The following is a 15,328-nucleotide window of genomic DNA, read 5'->3' on the forward strand; positions in this document are numbered from 1 at the left end:
ATATTAAGCAAAGTATTTAGTAGTTTTTAGAACTACAGTATAATTTAAATTTCAATGTTTTTAGCATTTCCATTGAATATAGCACAACAATGTTAATAATTTATAAAAGCATATATTTTCTATGGAATTTGTGACTTCTCTAAGTTTGGATACATTCTTTATATTTAGAGATAAACTTGTTTCAGGAAAATATACCTTCAATTTTATAATAAAAATTCAAGGAAAAATATGATTGATATAGCAAAAAGTTTCTTAAGAAAACTTCCCTGGCATGAGTTTAGTCCAATAAACAAGTAATGCATGTTATTTTCACTTCTTACTTTCTTGAATACTTAGGAATTTACTAAGTATGTGCAGTATATTTACTGATGTGACTGGTTGTGTTTCATCTATTTGTTTGTAATTTTTAACTTTCTGTTTAGATTTTAAACCCTATAAGGCCAAGTCAGTGTTCTTCTTGTGTTGTATTTCTTCTTGTGCTCTTTTAGTGTTTTATGGTGTTATTATGTACTCAAGGAACAAGCTTTTTCATTGAAGATTGGTTTGTGAGTGCTTGCTTTCCTCTCTTCACAAATGCATTTTGGATTAATGTGTATTGGTTAACCTCCCTTCAAACTTGTATAGATTTTCCTTGTAGGTCTTTGAAACTGTGACATTTATCATCCTATGTAGGCTTTAGATTGGAAGTTTAATCCTGAAAAGCTGCTTATTTCTTTTTTATACATTTGACTATAGCTTAGTCATGTGTGACTACGTAGATGGTAGTGGCACCTGTGTGAAACTTCACTGTTAGAATATGGCTAAATTTTCTATGGTTAGGATAACTGAGTTAATTATTTAATCACAATTTTCAACTCATTTGCACTGTTTAGAAATTAAAATGAAATTCTGTACATTAAAATAATAAAGAATAAATGTTTCTAGTAGTTATTTTTATTTAAAAAATAGCACTCAAAGCAAAATTTAAAGGAATAGCCATATCTAGGTTCAGTCATGTGTTTTTATACTAATCTCCTGTCAATCACTGCTTAAAACCCCTTCCCACCGCAGATTAAGTCATCCAGTATATTCATACTTCTACTCAAAGCCTGCTAGCTCTTATGTGTCTCAGCTCCAATTGTTTTATAGAATAGTTTAGATTCAGGTATTTTGTAAGAGGATTTTTGTTTTAAACTACCAACTATATCTAAGTTTTGAAAGTCCTATTTACTTAGTTAAAATTCATGACTTTGGATAGATGTAGGTTTAACAACTACACTACTCTGTGTTTGTGACTTTGGTCAGTTTTCTTAATCTCATGGTCTTTGTTTCTAAACTAGGTGGATCTCATCAGATTGTTAAGGAAAGAATTGTGATATTTTATGAAGAATGCTGAATATTGTGCTTGTCATTAGTAAGAGCTCAGTAAATAATAATTATCATAACTTATTATCATTATCCTATCAGTTTTCTCTGTATCACCCATTTGAATTAGTAACTTCCCTGTCTCTTAAAGATTGTCCTGAATGTAGCGCTCGCTTCATTGTAAAACTAATTTCATTCCTTCAGGGATGAAACTGAGTTTTATTTTGGATTGCTTCCTGCTAATCTTAGGGAATATTCTTGGTTTACTTTTTGTACCTTCATGATAAGTTCTTTGAGGGATTAGAGTTCTTTCAAAGGATTATTTTTTCATTCTCTTGGCCAAATTAGAAAAAGAAAGTCATACTATTTCTTTAGCCCAATGCCTAGAAGGGTGATTTCCCCATCAATTTTTTGTTTGTTCTTTTTTGGAGGGGCAAGGGCAAGTAAAAAGTTACAAAGCTCTCCCACCATTTTTACCCCTTTTATTTTTATTGTGGTAAAATTAATATAATATTTACCATCTTCAACCATTTTTAACTGGCACTTATATTGCTGTGCAACCGTCACCACCACTCATCTCAAGAACTTTTTTGATTTTGAAAAATTGAAACTATACACATTAAATAAAAACTCCATATTCTCCTGTCTCCCCCCATCCCCTGGAAACCATCATTCTACTTTCTGACTCTGATTTTGACTTCTCTAAGCACCTCAAATAAGTGGAATCATACAGTATTTGTCTTTTTTTGCTTGGCTTATTTCACTTAGCATAATATCCTCAAGGTTCACCCATGTTGTAGCATATGTCAGAATTTCCCTCCTTTTTAAGGCTAATATTGCACTGTATGTGTATATTACATTTTGCTTATTCATTCATCCATCCATGGACACTTGGGTTTCTCCTATGTTTCAGCTATTGTGAATAATGCTATTATGAACATGGGTGTACAAATACCTCTTTGAGACCTGGCTTTCAATTGTTTTTAGTATATACCCAGACATGGAATTGCTGGATCATATGGTAATTCTGTTTTTAACTTTTGGAGGAACTGCCATGTGGTTTTCCACAGTGGCTGTAACATTTTACATTCCCACCAATTGTGTACAAGCATTCTACATTCTCCACATCCCGTCAACACTTGTTATTTTCTGGAGGGTTTTGTTTTGTTTTGTTTGTTTTGATAGTAGTCATCCTAATGAGTACGGGGTAGTATCTCATAGTAGTTTTGATTTGTATTTCCCTAATAATTAGTGATGTTGAGCATCTTTTCATATGTTAATTGGCTATTTGTATCTTCTTTTGAGAAATGTCTGTTCAAGTGTTTTGCCTATTTTTGTATCAGGGTGTTTGTTTATTTGTTGTTGTTGAGTTTTAGATGTTCTTTGTGTATTCTTGATATCAGTCCCTTATCAGATATATGATTTGCAAATGTTTACTCCTATATGTTCCTTTTTTACACTGTTGATAGTGTCTTTTGATGCACAGATTAAAAAAAATATATTAAGTCCAATTTGTCTACTTTTTCTTTTGTTGCCTGTGCCTTTGGTGTCATATCCAAGAAGCCATTGCTAAATTCAATGTTGTCAAGCTTTTATGCTATGTTTTCTTCTAATGTTTTATAATTTTAGGTCTTGCATTTAGGTCATGGATCCATTTTGAGTAATTTTTGTATATGGTGTTAGGTAAGGGTCCAATTTCATTCTTTTGTATAGGGATATCCAGTTTTCCTAGCACCATTTGTTGAAAAGACTGTCTTTCCCATTGAATGGTCTTGGCACTCTTAATGAAAATCATGTGACCATAATATGTGAGGATGTATTTCTGGACTCTAGTCTATTTTATGGTTCTATATGTCTTTCTTTATGTTCTACCACACTGTTTTGAATACTATAACTTTTTAGTAAGTTTTGACATCAGGAGATATGAGTCCTCCAGCTTCATTCTTCTTTTTCAGGATTATTTTGGCTATTCAAGAATATTGTGTATTTGTCTTTTACCCCATAATTGTTTTTGTATGATGAATAACATGTGATTTTTATACATCAAACATCTGCACTTCTATCCCTAGCAAATATTCTAAAATATTTATGCAACTTGTTCTTTTTTTGTTTTGTTTTGTTTTTGCGGTACGTGGGCCTCTCACTGTTGTGGCCTCTCCCGTTGTGGAGCACAGGCTTTGGACGCGCAGGCTCAGGGGCCATCACGGGCCCAGCTGCTCCGCAGCATGTGGGATCTTCCCAGACCGGGGCACGAACCCGTGTCCCCTGCATCGGCAGGCGGACTCTCAGCTACTGCGCCACCAGGGAAGCCCAGCAACTTGTTCTTTCTTGTAGCTACTATATAACTTATCTCCTCCTGTCTCTTCCCCCCTCCCCATATCTCCTGCATCTACATACTTTCCTTTCCCCATTACTCAGGTTTAAAAAAAAATCACAGGTTTCTTTAAAGACCTATAAAGTGATTTCTTCATAATATCCATTCAACCAATAATATCACTCATTCAACCAATAATTTATTGTGTGCTTACTGTCAAAGCAGTTTTATAGAAAGAACTCAATCTGGACCTTATTACATAAAACATGCTATTATTTTGCCTTTTATTTCACATGAAAAATTCTATAAAATATATTTTTAAAAGGATTAGGACCACCAAATAGGCCCAAGAAGTCATGATTCTTACCACTGGTTAATTTAACTCATTTAAAACAATTGAATTTTCCCACTTCTCTTGAAAGCTCAAAGGGAGACAATTTTGTCTTGATAGTATGACACTAACTTATCTTTTGATAAATATGTTAAAAGCAACCAGTCTGATGTATTCAGGGTTGGATACCATGCCCTAATTTTTGTTGACTAGTGACCTCTAAAACTTATTACATTTGAGCCCACTTAATATCAAATCACCTAATGGAAGCACATTTCTTTCTACCAAATCATTTTGTACTAATTCAGTACAATTTTACCCATTTAATATCAATTGACACTAAACGATTTCCTGTGCAATGTCAATTGAAAATCACTGATTTCCTGCTAATACAGCACTTAGTGTCAATTTCTGTGTGCAGCAAAAGCATTTTTTCAATTAACTACACCATATAATTTTTTGTTTTTAGTTGTTTTCATGTCCCGTAAGACAATAGTTTTGTAAAACAAAGACATAAGAAGGAGAAAAAGATTACTTTCTTCCTTGGCATTTAATAATTTAAATATAATGATTTTATTTCTAACCTATAGGAAGTCAATAGCTTATTGGAAAACTTTGGAATATATCAAGCAATGTTGCAGTAAATTGGCATTAGCAGTAAGTAGTACTGTATGTTTTGGGACATTGCATATACTAGTTTATATGTAGAAAAATGTTTTGACTAACAAAAAAATTCTTACTAGTACCCCCTCTCGTGATTTAGCTCAAGAAGACCTATTATTGAATAGAGATGAGGTCATTTAAATATCCTCTTATTAGAAAAATGAGGCAATATTACCTTCACTAATTCATGAAAATTTAGAAAGATCATGGCCTAGCGCAGCTAGGTTAACACAGATGAAGCTGTTCTTCTGATGAGATAATAGCAGGTTTACTCAGCAAGTGTGAGTATTTCTGTGTTACTCAGTATATATCTCCCATTTTGGATGGTGATGGAGAAGGAAGGAAATTGGAGTTGACTTGCCCTGTCCTAGAGAATAAGGAAGAGATGTATATAAAAACATAGAAAATTATTCAAAGCTATAAATAAAATAAGTATATATTGAAAGTTCATTCAAATACTAAGCTATTTAGCCAAATACATAATAAGATACCTAATTAGAATAGGGCATGGTCTCTTCCTGTAATAGAGGTCAACATCTGATGAGAGAGAAAGTATTCACAAATGAGAAATAATTAAATAACAATAAACTTTAAGTGATAAATTGTGGGACACAGTCTGTAAGTGGTGTATGTCTTTAGATTTTTTAAAAGATCAATATGTACTGAAGGTGCTCTAGGGTGAATCATTGAGTTCTATACTGAAGGAAGCTTCTGGTCTGTCTTGGCAAGAAGGACAGAATAAACTCTCATTAAGTAGATAAGTTTTTTTTTTTTCTTTCAGCCTTTTTATACTGTTTGATCCTTCTTATACTGTTTGACTCCCAATTGACATTAGCTCTATTTTTTTTTTTTTTTTTTTTTTTTTTTTTTGCGGTATGCGGGCCTCTCACTGTTGTGGCCTCTCCCGTTGTGGAGCACAGGCTCCGGACGCGCAGGCTCAGCGGCCATGGCTCACGGGCCCAGCTGCTCCGCAGCATGTGGGATCTTCCCAGACCGGGGCACGAACCCGCGTCCCCTGCATCGGCAGGCGGACTCTCAACCACTGCGCCACCAGGGAAGCCCGACATTAGCTCTATTTTTGAATAATCCTGATTAAAAGAGATTTCAGCAATATTTCAAAATCATATTTTTCGAATGTGTGGTACATGTTAGTTATAGTGATAGGCACTGGGAATAAGAGAGAAGTAAATATAGTCCTTTCTCTTGAGGAACTTCACTCATAGGAGTGGAATGATATATGCACACACAGATATTAATATATGTAATAATAACTTGATGGTATGCAACAGTATGCTACTGGTAAACAAAGGAAGGCACCTATTGCAGCCTGGAAATTCAGGGAAAACTTCTTGGTGTCTGTGGAGATATAGGAAATGATCCTTGAAAAATGAATAGGAGATGACTAGATGAGGGAGGGAATATCTCTTAGGTCAGAGGGAACTGCGTGAGAAAAAGCATGGAGATTATAAACATGGTGTGTGTGGGAAGCCATTATACCCAAACAAACATATATGTTACAAAGTTGGGATCATAACATATATACTGTTTTGTAACATTTTCTTCATTTAATAGCATACACTGATCATTTTTTCAAAGATTTTTAATTATTTTCACAGGACTTTAAAAATATTGCTACATGGTATTCTGTCACATGTTGCAAATAGTTTTTTTCTGAATTTATTATTTGACTTTTTTTTTTCCAAGTCAAAAGAGCTTTTATTCATTTTTAAAATATCACAAATGAGCCTGGCCTCTTGCGGTTTCTGTAACTGGATCACTCAGATCTTATTCATCAGCCTGCTGAACTGTTCCTTTTTTAGAAACATAGATACCATCCAAAATTTTTCTGATATCCTTGTTTTTTACTGTTGTGGCTTGCTGAATCAAAGCAGCTGAATTTGACACAAGTTCAATGTCATTTCCTTCAAGAATCAACTCATCTTTCTGGGCTTGAGATACTGAACAAGCAACACCTGGCCTCATCCGAACCCTGCGGATGTATTTTTCACCCAAAAAATTTCGGATTTCAACAAGAGAACCATTCTCCTGAATAACAACGTTGATGGGGAAGTGAGCATACACAGACCTCATCTTGTAACGGAAGCCCAGTGTAACACCCTTGATCATGTTCTGTACATGACTACAGATAGTGCGAACAGTGGCCAGTTCCTTCCTATTCCCCCACCATTTGTCAACCCGGAGCCTCTTCTTTTTCTTCCCAAGGAGACTGAGTTCTACATTTATGTGATTAAAGTCCCTCCGCAGGGTGCCTCTGGGGCCCTTCACAATAACTGTGCGTCCCTTCAGAGTAATGTCGACTAGGAGAGAACGTATTCGTGAGGTCTCGGAACAAGGTATAGAGCGTGTAGTAAAGATGTAAGAAAAATGCAAGCACCAAGTCTCGTACCATTTTCTGGAATGTCGACAGTCTGATTGCTGAGAATGGTCTTCATTCTTGCAGTAGATGCGGCAAAGAGCTATTATTTGACTTTTAATGTTGTTTGTTTTTGCTATATAGAACTTTTCATTTTTTATACGTTCAAATCTACTATTTTTTAAAAAACCTGCTATATTTTCCTAATGGCTTCTGCCTTCGCTCTTATGCTTAGAAAGACCTCTCCCACTTAGATTAAAAATCCTCCTGTATTTGCTTCTAGTTCTTTTATGGTTTCATTGTTTACATATAACTCTTTAAACCATCTGGAATTTTATTTTGATATACAGTGTGAGATAGGCTCTAAATTTACTCTGTTCTAAATATTTAACCAGTTGTCCCAGCACCATCAATTGAAAAATCTATGTTTTCCCCGTTGATTTGAAATGCATTATTTATCATATGCTAAATACTTAATTTACAAATGGGTTTGTTTCATGCCTTTCTATTCCATTTCCAGCCTTTCTATTTTTTCTCTTCAGTTCTTTCAGTTTCTGTATTCTTTACTTGGACTATGCTATTTTAACAATTGTGGCTTTTACAATTACAGTTTAAACCTGTTAATGAGAGTCCCCTTTTATTATTTTTTCATTTTATAAAATTATTGACTATATTCATCCAGTAATTTCTTCCATAATAACTTTAGAATAACTTAATCATGGTCCCTGCCCCCCACCCCCCTACACCTCCTGCCCAACTTTCAATTTCATTGGACTTCTAATAGGGGTTGCACTACATTTATGAGCCTTTTGGGGAGAAATGACATATAGGTTTATTAGGTCGAAAAACTAGAATTGAAACTTTAGTTAAAGGGTCCATTTTAGTTATAGTGACTATACATTACACCTGTAAAGAAATGCCTGTGTTTGACAACAGGTGTTTTTTGTTGTTATTGTTTTGGTTTGGGGATTTTTTTTTTGCTCTTGTTATTTTTGCTTTTTATTTTCTATATTTTTCTTTTTATAAACCCACATGTGTTTTTCACATTGAAAAATAAATTCTTTAAATTTTTTTGTTTACCTAATCAATGAACAGAAGTGAGAAAAGAAGGGAGAGATTTTGCTAAAGGGAGGCACAGGTCAAGGGGATTTGCATTAGGATGAAGGTGATTTACATGTTCTGAAAAATAAGGAGCCAGTAAAGAAGACACTGAAGATAAGGGGAGAGAAGTGATAATTGATAGAGCAAAGTCTCAGAGATTTTAGGAGGGTATAAAAATCAAGTATACAAGTGGAGGGATTGACCTCAAGTAGAAGGATAATGATAGTGGATTGGAAGATAAATAAATGAAAATACAACATGCATTGAGTCTATCTCATTGTCACAATAACTCTGTGATTAGGTATTATTGTTCTACGGATGAGGAAATTGAGTTCTAAAGATACTAGGTGAAGAACAATTAACTTTCAGAAAACTTTGGTGAGATGAGATCTGAGATTCGTACAATTGAAGTGAGACATTTATATATTAATGATGAAATGATTTCAGACTACCAGGAGTTATTTGGGATAGATTGTCAGTAAGCATAGTACAGTGAACAGCAGAAAGTGGATGAGGGAGAATCGTCATAAATAGTCCTAGTGAGAATGGACCTTATTTAACTTACTTCAATTTTCTCCATTTTAAAATATCTTGCCTTGACCCCCAAACTAAACATTAGTTATTTCTTAAGCTTCCCATTGAAGCTTGAAATCTGTAAAAATACTCATTCCTGTGTCTTCCATGTCTCTCATTAAATGTCTCTGGATATTGAGATATATCCCTGACTTTGTAACATTCCTTTACATCAGTGTGTTTTTCTGTTTATACAATCTTCAATCTATCCACTTAAATTTATTATGCCAATTACTTTGGGTTAGGCATTGTTAACATTGGTGACACAAATATAGAAGAGGTTTCAACTATTAATGCAGACTCCTTCATTATGATATTGCAGAATCTGTAAAATTTCATGTCATAGGAGAATCGGGAAATATTTATGCAAAATATTCACATAGGTATCAAGCCTGGGAGCAAACACAGAACTTATTCTGATTTAAACCCTTCATTTTACAGGGGAGAAAACCTAAGTTCACAGATATTAAATTATTTTTTCCTATAAGAATTACATTAAATAATCTGTGTTTTCCTCAATAGGTACAATTTTGATTATGTGATTCAATGAATCATTTTTTTGATATATTTAAATATGTCTGATTTTATTTTACTCCTATTATTGTGAGAATCATGCATTTCCAATTAAAAAACAGTCCTGTGCTAAATTTTGTATCTGAAGTAAACCTTCATAATAACATCAAACAATAAGGCAAACTTTTATAATTTTAAATCAATATAGTCCCTTTTAGTAACAGTAGCTACGAACAGTAACTACTACTACTAGCAATCTAATTAGATATAATTGTATTTCCTAAGTGAATAAATATGCAGCATGCTGTTTGTTTAAAAATAATAATGTCAAGGCATATAAAGGCACGTTTTATGTGGAATTGTTAACCCCTTGCTGTTGTGATTGAAGTGTATGAGGAGGTTCTTCTTAAAATTTCTTTCAAAACAGCTAACTATACAGTTAAAATTCCCGGCATTAGCAACCAGTTCCTTTCAAATAGAATGACTTACTAATACGCAAAAGAGATGTGATGTACATGCTTTACTATTTTAATATCCAGTGTGACTTAATTTGTGAGACTGTTTTCCCAAGACACCTATCAGGAGGTATGTCTTGAGGGGAAAGATGGGATTAACCAATAGGTAAGTTTTTTTTTTTTTTTAAACATCTTTTTTGGAGTATAATTGCTTGAAAATGGTGTCTTAGTTTCTCCTTTATAGCAAAGTGAATCAGTATACATATACATATATCCCCATATCTCTTCCCTCTTGCATCCCCCTCCCTCCCACCCTCCCTATCCCACCCCTCTAGGTGGTCACAAAGCACAGAGCTGATCTCCCTGTGCTATGCACCTGCTTCCCACTAGCTATCTATTTTACATTTGGTAGTGTATATATGTCCATGCCACTCTCTCACTTTGTCCCAGCTTACCCTTCCCCCTCCCCATATCCTCAAGTCCATTCTCTAGTAGGTCTGCGTCTTTATTCCCGTCTTGCCCCTAGGTTCTTCATGAACATTTATTTTTAGATTCCATATATATGTGTTAGCATATGGTATTTGTTTTTCTCTTTCTGACTTCCTTCACTCTCTATGACAGACTGTAGGTCCATCCACCTCACTACAAATAACTCAATTTCGTTTCTTTGTATATATGTGCCACATCTTTTTTATCCATTCATCTGTCGATGGGACACCTAGGTTGGTTCCATGTCCTGGCTATTGTAAACAGAGCTGCAATGAACATTGTGGTACATGACTCTTTTTGAATTATGGTTTGTGCAGGGTATATGCCCAGTAGTGAGATTGCTGGGTCAAATGGTAGTTCTATTTTTAGTTTTTTAAGGAAACTCCATACTGTTCTCCATAGTGGCTGTACCAATTTACATTCCCACCAACAGAGGGTTCCCTTTTCTCCACACCCTCTCCAGCATTTATTGTTTGTAGATTTTTTGATGATGGCCATTCTGACCAGTGTGAGATGATATCACATTGTAGTTTTGATTTGCATTTCTCTAATGATTAATGATGTTGAGCATTCTTTCATGTGTTTGTTGGCCATCTGTATGTCTTCTTTGGAGAAATGTCTATTTAGGTCTTCTGCCCATTTTTGGATTGGATTGTTTGTTCTTTTGATATTGAGCAGCATGAGCTGCTTGTAAATTTTGGAGATTAATCTTTTGTCAGTTGCTTCATTGGCAAATATTTTCTCCCATTCTGAGGGTTGTCTTTTCGTCTTGTTTATGTTTTCCTTTGCTCTGCAAAAGGTTTTAAGTTTCATTAGGTCCCATTTGTTTATTTTTGTTTTTATTTCCATTTCTCTAGGAGGTGGGTCAAAAAGGATCTTGCTGTGATTTATGTCCTGGAGTGTTCTGCCTATGTTTTCCTCTAAGAGTTTAATAGTGTCTGACCTTACAGTTAGGTCTTTAATCCATTTTGAGCTTATTTTTGTGTATGGTGTTAGGGAGTGTTCTAATTTCATACTTTTACATGTACCTGTCCAGTTTTCCCAGCATGACTTATTGAAGAGCTATCTTTTCTCCATTGTATATTCTTGCCTCCTTTATCAAATATAAGGTGACCATATGTGCATGGGTTTATCTCTGGGCTTTCTATCCTGTTCCATTGATCTATCTTTCTGTTTTGGTGCCAGTACCATACTGTCTTGATTACTGTAGCTTTGTAGTATAGTCTGAAACCAGGGAGCCTGATTCCTCCACCTCCATTTTTCTTTCTCAAGATTGCTTTGGCTATTTGGTGTCTTTTTTGTTTCCATACAAATTGTGAAATTTTTTGTTCTAGTTCTGTGAAAAATGCCAGTGGTAGTTTGATAGGGATTGCATTGAATTTGTAGATTGCTCTGGGTAGTAGAGTCATTTTCACAATGTTGATTCTTCCAATCCAAGAACATGGTATATTTAGCCATCTATTTGTACCATCTTTAATTTCTTTCATCAGTTTCTTATAATTTTCTGCATAAGGGTCTTTTGTCTCCTTGGGTAGGTTTATTCCTAGATATTGTATTCTTTTTGTTGCAGTGGTAAATGGCAGTGTTTTCTTAATTTCACTTTCAGATTTTTCATCATTAGTTTATAGGAATGCAAGCGATTTCTGTGCATTCATTTTGTATCCTGCTACTTTACCAAATTCATTGATTAGCTCCAGGAGTTTTATGGTAGCATCTTAAGATTCTCTATGTATAGTATCATGTCATCTGCAAACAGTGACAGCTTTACTTCTTCTTTTCCAATTTGGACTCCTTTTATTTATTTTTTCTTTTCTGATTGCTGTGGCTAAAACTTCCGAAACTATGTTGAATAATAGTGGTGAGAGTGGACAACCTTTTCTCGTTCCTGATCTTAGTGGAAATGGTTTCAGTTTTTCACCATTGAGGATGATGTTGGCTGTGGGTTTATGATATATGGCCTTTATTATGTTGAGGTAAGTTCCCTGTATGCCTACTTTCTGGAGGGTTTATATCATAAATGGGTGTTGAATTTTGTTGAAAGCTTTCTCTGCATCTATTAGGATGATCATATGGTTTTTCTCCTTCCATTTGTTAATATGGTGTATCAATTGATTGATTTGCATATATTGAAGAATTCTTGCATTCCTGGGATAAACCCTACTTTATCATGCTGTATGATCCTTTTAATGTGCTGTTGGATTCTGTTTGCTAGTATTTTGTTGAGGATATTTGCATCTATATTCATCAGTGATATTGGCCTGTAGTTTTCTTTCTTTGTGACATCTTTGTCTGGTTTTGGTGTCAGGGTGATGGTGGCCTCGTAGAATGTGTTTGGGAGTGTTCCTCCCTCTGCTGTATTCTGGAAGATTTTGAGAAGGATAGGTGTTAGCTCTTCTCTGAGTGTTTCATAGAATTCGCCTGTGAAGCCATCTGGTCCTGGGCTTTTGTTTGTTGGAAGATTTTTAATCACAGTCTCAATTTCAATGCTTGGGATTGCTTTGTTTATATTTTCTGTTTCTTCCTGGTTCAGTTTTGGAAGGTTGTGCATTTCTAAGAATTTGTCCACTTCTTCCAGGTTGTCCATTTTATTGGCATAGAGTTGCTTGTAGTAATCTCTTATGAGCCTTTGTATTTCTGCCATGTCAGTTGTTACTTCTCCTGTTTCATTTGTAATTCTATTGATTTGAGTCTTCTCCCTTTTTTTCTTGATGAGTCTGGCTAATGCTTTATCTATTTTGTTTATCTGCTCAAAGAACCAGCTTTTAGTTTTATTGATGTTTGCTATAGTTTCCTTCATTTCTTTTTCATTTTTTTCTAACCTGATCTTTATGATTTCTTTCCTTCTGCTAACTGTGGTGTGTTTTTTTTGTTCTTCTTTCTCTAATTAGTTTACGTGTAAGGTTACGTTGTTTATTTGAGATGTTTCTTGTTTCTTCATGTAGGACTGTATTGCTATACACTCCCTCTTAGAACTACTTTGGCTACATCCCATAGGTTTTGAGTCTTTGTGTTTTCATTGTCATTTGTTTCTAGGTATTATTTGATTTCCTCTTTGATTTCTTTCTTTTTTTTTTTTTTTTTTTGCGGTACGTGGGCTAAGCACTGCTGTGGCCTCTCCCGTTGCGGAGCACCGCCTCCGGACGTGCAGGCTCAGCGGCCATGGCTCACGGGGCCAGCTGCTCCATGGCATGTGGGATCTTCCCAGACTGGGACACGAACCCGTGTCCCCTGCATCGGCAGGCGGACTCTCAACCACTGCACCACCAGGGAAGTCCCTCTTTGATTTCTTCAGTGATCTCTTGGTTATCAAGTAGTGTATTGTTTAGCTTCCAAGTGATGTATTTTTTACAGTTTTTTTTCCTGTAATTGATACCTAGTCCATAGCGTTGTGGTCGGAAAAGATACTTGATACGATTTCAATTTTCTTAAATTTACCAAGGCTTGATTTGTGATCCAGGATATGATCTGTCCTGGGGAATGTTCCATGAGCACTTGAGAAGAAAGTGTATTCTTTTGTTTTTGGATGGAATGTCTTATAATAAATCCATCTTGTTTAATGTATCATTTAAAGCTGGTGTTTCCTTATGTATTTACATTTTGGATGATCTGTCCATTGGTAAAAGTGGAGTGTTAAAGTCCCCTACTATGATTATGTTACTGTCGATTTTTCCTTTTATGGCTGTTAGTATTTGCCTTATGTATTGAGGTGCTACTATGTTGGGTGCATAAGTATTTGCAACTGTTATATCTTCTTCTTGGATTGATCCCTTGTTCATTATGTAGTGTCCTTCTTTGTCTCTTGTAATAGTCTTTGTTTTAAAGTCTATTTTGTCTGATATGAGAATTGCTACTCTAGCTTTCTTTTGATTTCCATTTGAATGGAATATATTTTTCCATCCCTTCACTTTCAATCTATATGTGTCCCTAGGTCTGAAGTGGGTCTCTTGTAGATAGCATATATACAGGTCTTAGTTTTGTATCCAGCCAGCCAGTCTATGTCTTTTGGTTGGAGTATTTAATCCATTTACTTTTAAGGTAATTATTGATACGTATGTCCCTATTACCATTTTCTTAATTGGTTTTGGTTTGTTATTGTAGGTCTTTTCCTTCTTTTGTGTTTCCTGTCTAGAGGCTCCTTTAGCATTTGTTGTGAAGCTGGTTTGGTGGTGCTGAATTCTCTTAGCTTTTGCTTGTCTGTAAAGGTTTTAATTTCTCCATCAAATCTGAATGAGATCCTTGCTGGGTAGAGTAATCTTGGTTGTAAGTTTTTCCCCTTCATCACTTTAAATATGTCCTGCCACTCCCTTCTGGCTAGCAGAGTTTCTGCTGAAAGATCAACTGTTAACCTTATTGGGATTCCCTTGTATATTATTTGTTGTTTTTCCCGTGCTGCTTTTAATATTTTTTCTTCGTATTTAATTTTTGATAGTTTGATTAATATGTGTTTTGGCGTGTTTCTCCTTGCATTTATCCTGTATGGGACTCTCTGTGCTTCCTGGACTTGATTAACTATATCCTTTCCCATATTAGGGAATTTTTCAACTATAATCTCTTCAAATATTTTCTCAGTCCCTTTCTTCTTCTCTTCTTCTTGTGGGACCCCTATAATTCGAATGTTGATGCATTTAATGTTGTCCCAGAAGTCTCTGAGACTGTCTTCAATTCTTTTCATTTTTTTTCTTTATTCTGCTCTGCAGTTGTTATTTCCACTATTTTATCTTCCAGGTTGCCTATCCGTTCTTCTGACTCAGTTATTGTGCTATTGATCCATTCTAGAGAATATTTAATTTCTTTTATTGTGTTGTTCATCACTGTTTGTTTGCTGTTTAGTTCTTCTAGGTCCTTGTTAAACGTTTCTTCTATTTTCTCCACTGTATTTCCAAGATTTTGTATCAGCTTTACTATCATTATTCTGAATTCTTTTTCATGTAGAATGTCTGTTTCCTCTTCATTTGTTAGTTCTGGTGGGTTTTTACCTTGGTCCTTCATCTGCTGTGTGTTTCTCTGTCTTCTCATTTTGCTTAACTTACTGTGTTTGGGGTCTCCTTTTCGCAGGCTGCAGGTTCATAGTTCCCGTTGTTTTTGGTGTCTGTCCCCAGTGGCTAAGGTTGGTTCAGTGAGTTGTGTAGGCCTCCCAGTGGAGGGGACTAGTGCCTGTGTTCTGGTGGATG

The 15,328-nt window shown here is 35.1% G+C and overlaps 2 protein-coding genes across 11 annotated transcripts in view; one reads left to right on the forward strand and one right to left on the reverse strand.

Annotated features, from left to right (window-relative positions):
- Window positions 1-15,328, forward strand: part of ZBTB20 (zinc finger and BTB domain containing 20) — an 821,511-nt gene that overhangs the window by 119,484 nt on the left and 686,699 nt on the right. The gene's annotated exons all lie outside the window — the stretch shown is intronic.
- On the reverse strand, window positions 6,342-7,128 carry LOC101288142 (60S ribosomal protein L9-like). Its single transcript, XM_004272027.4, has 2 exons — window positions 7,060-7,128; window positions 6,342-6,970 (listed from the first exon to the last, which is right to left on the reverse strand). Exons 1-2 carry the CDS (start codon window positions 7,103-7,105, stop codon window positions 6,438-6,440), a joined length of 579 nt encoding a protein of 192 aa, XP_004272075.1. The 5' UTR covers window positions 7,106-7,128; the 3' UTR covers window positions 6,342-6,437.

Source organism: Orcinus orca, chromosome 5 (genome assembly GCF_937001465.1).
Source record: "Orcinus orca chromosome 5, mOrcOrc1.1, whole genome shotgun sequence".
NCBI lineage: Eukaryota > Metazoa > Chordata > Mammalia > Artiodactyla > Delphinidae > Orcinus > Orcinus orca.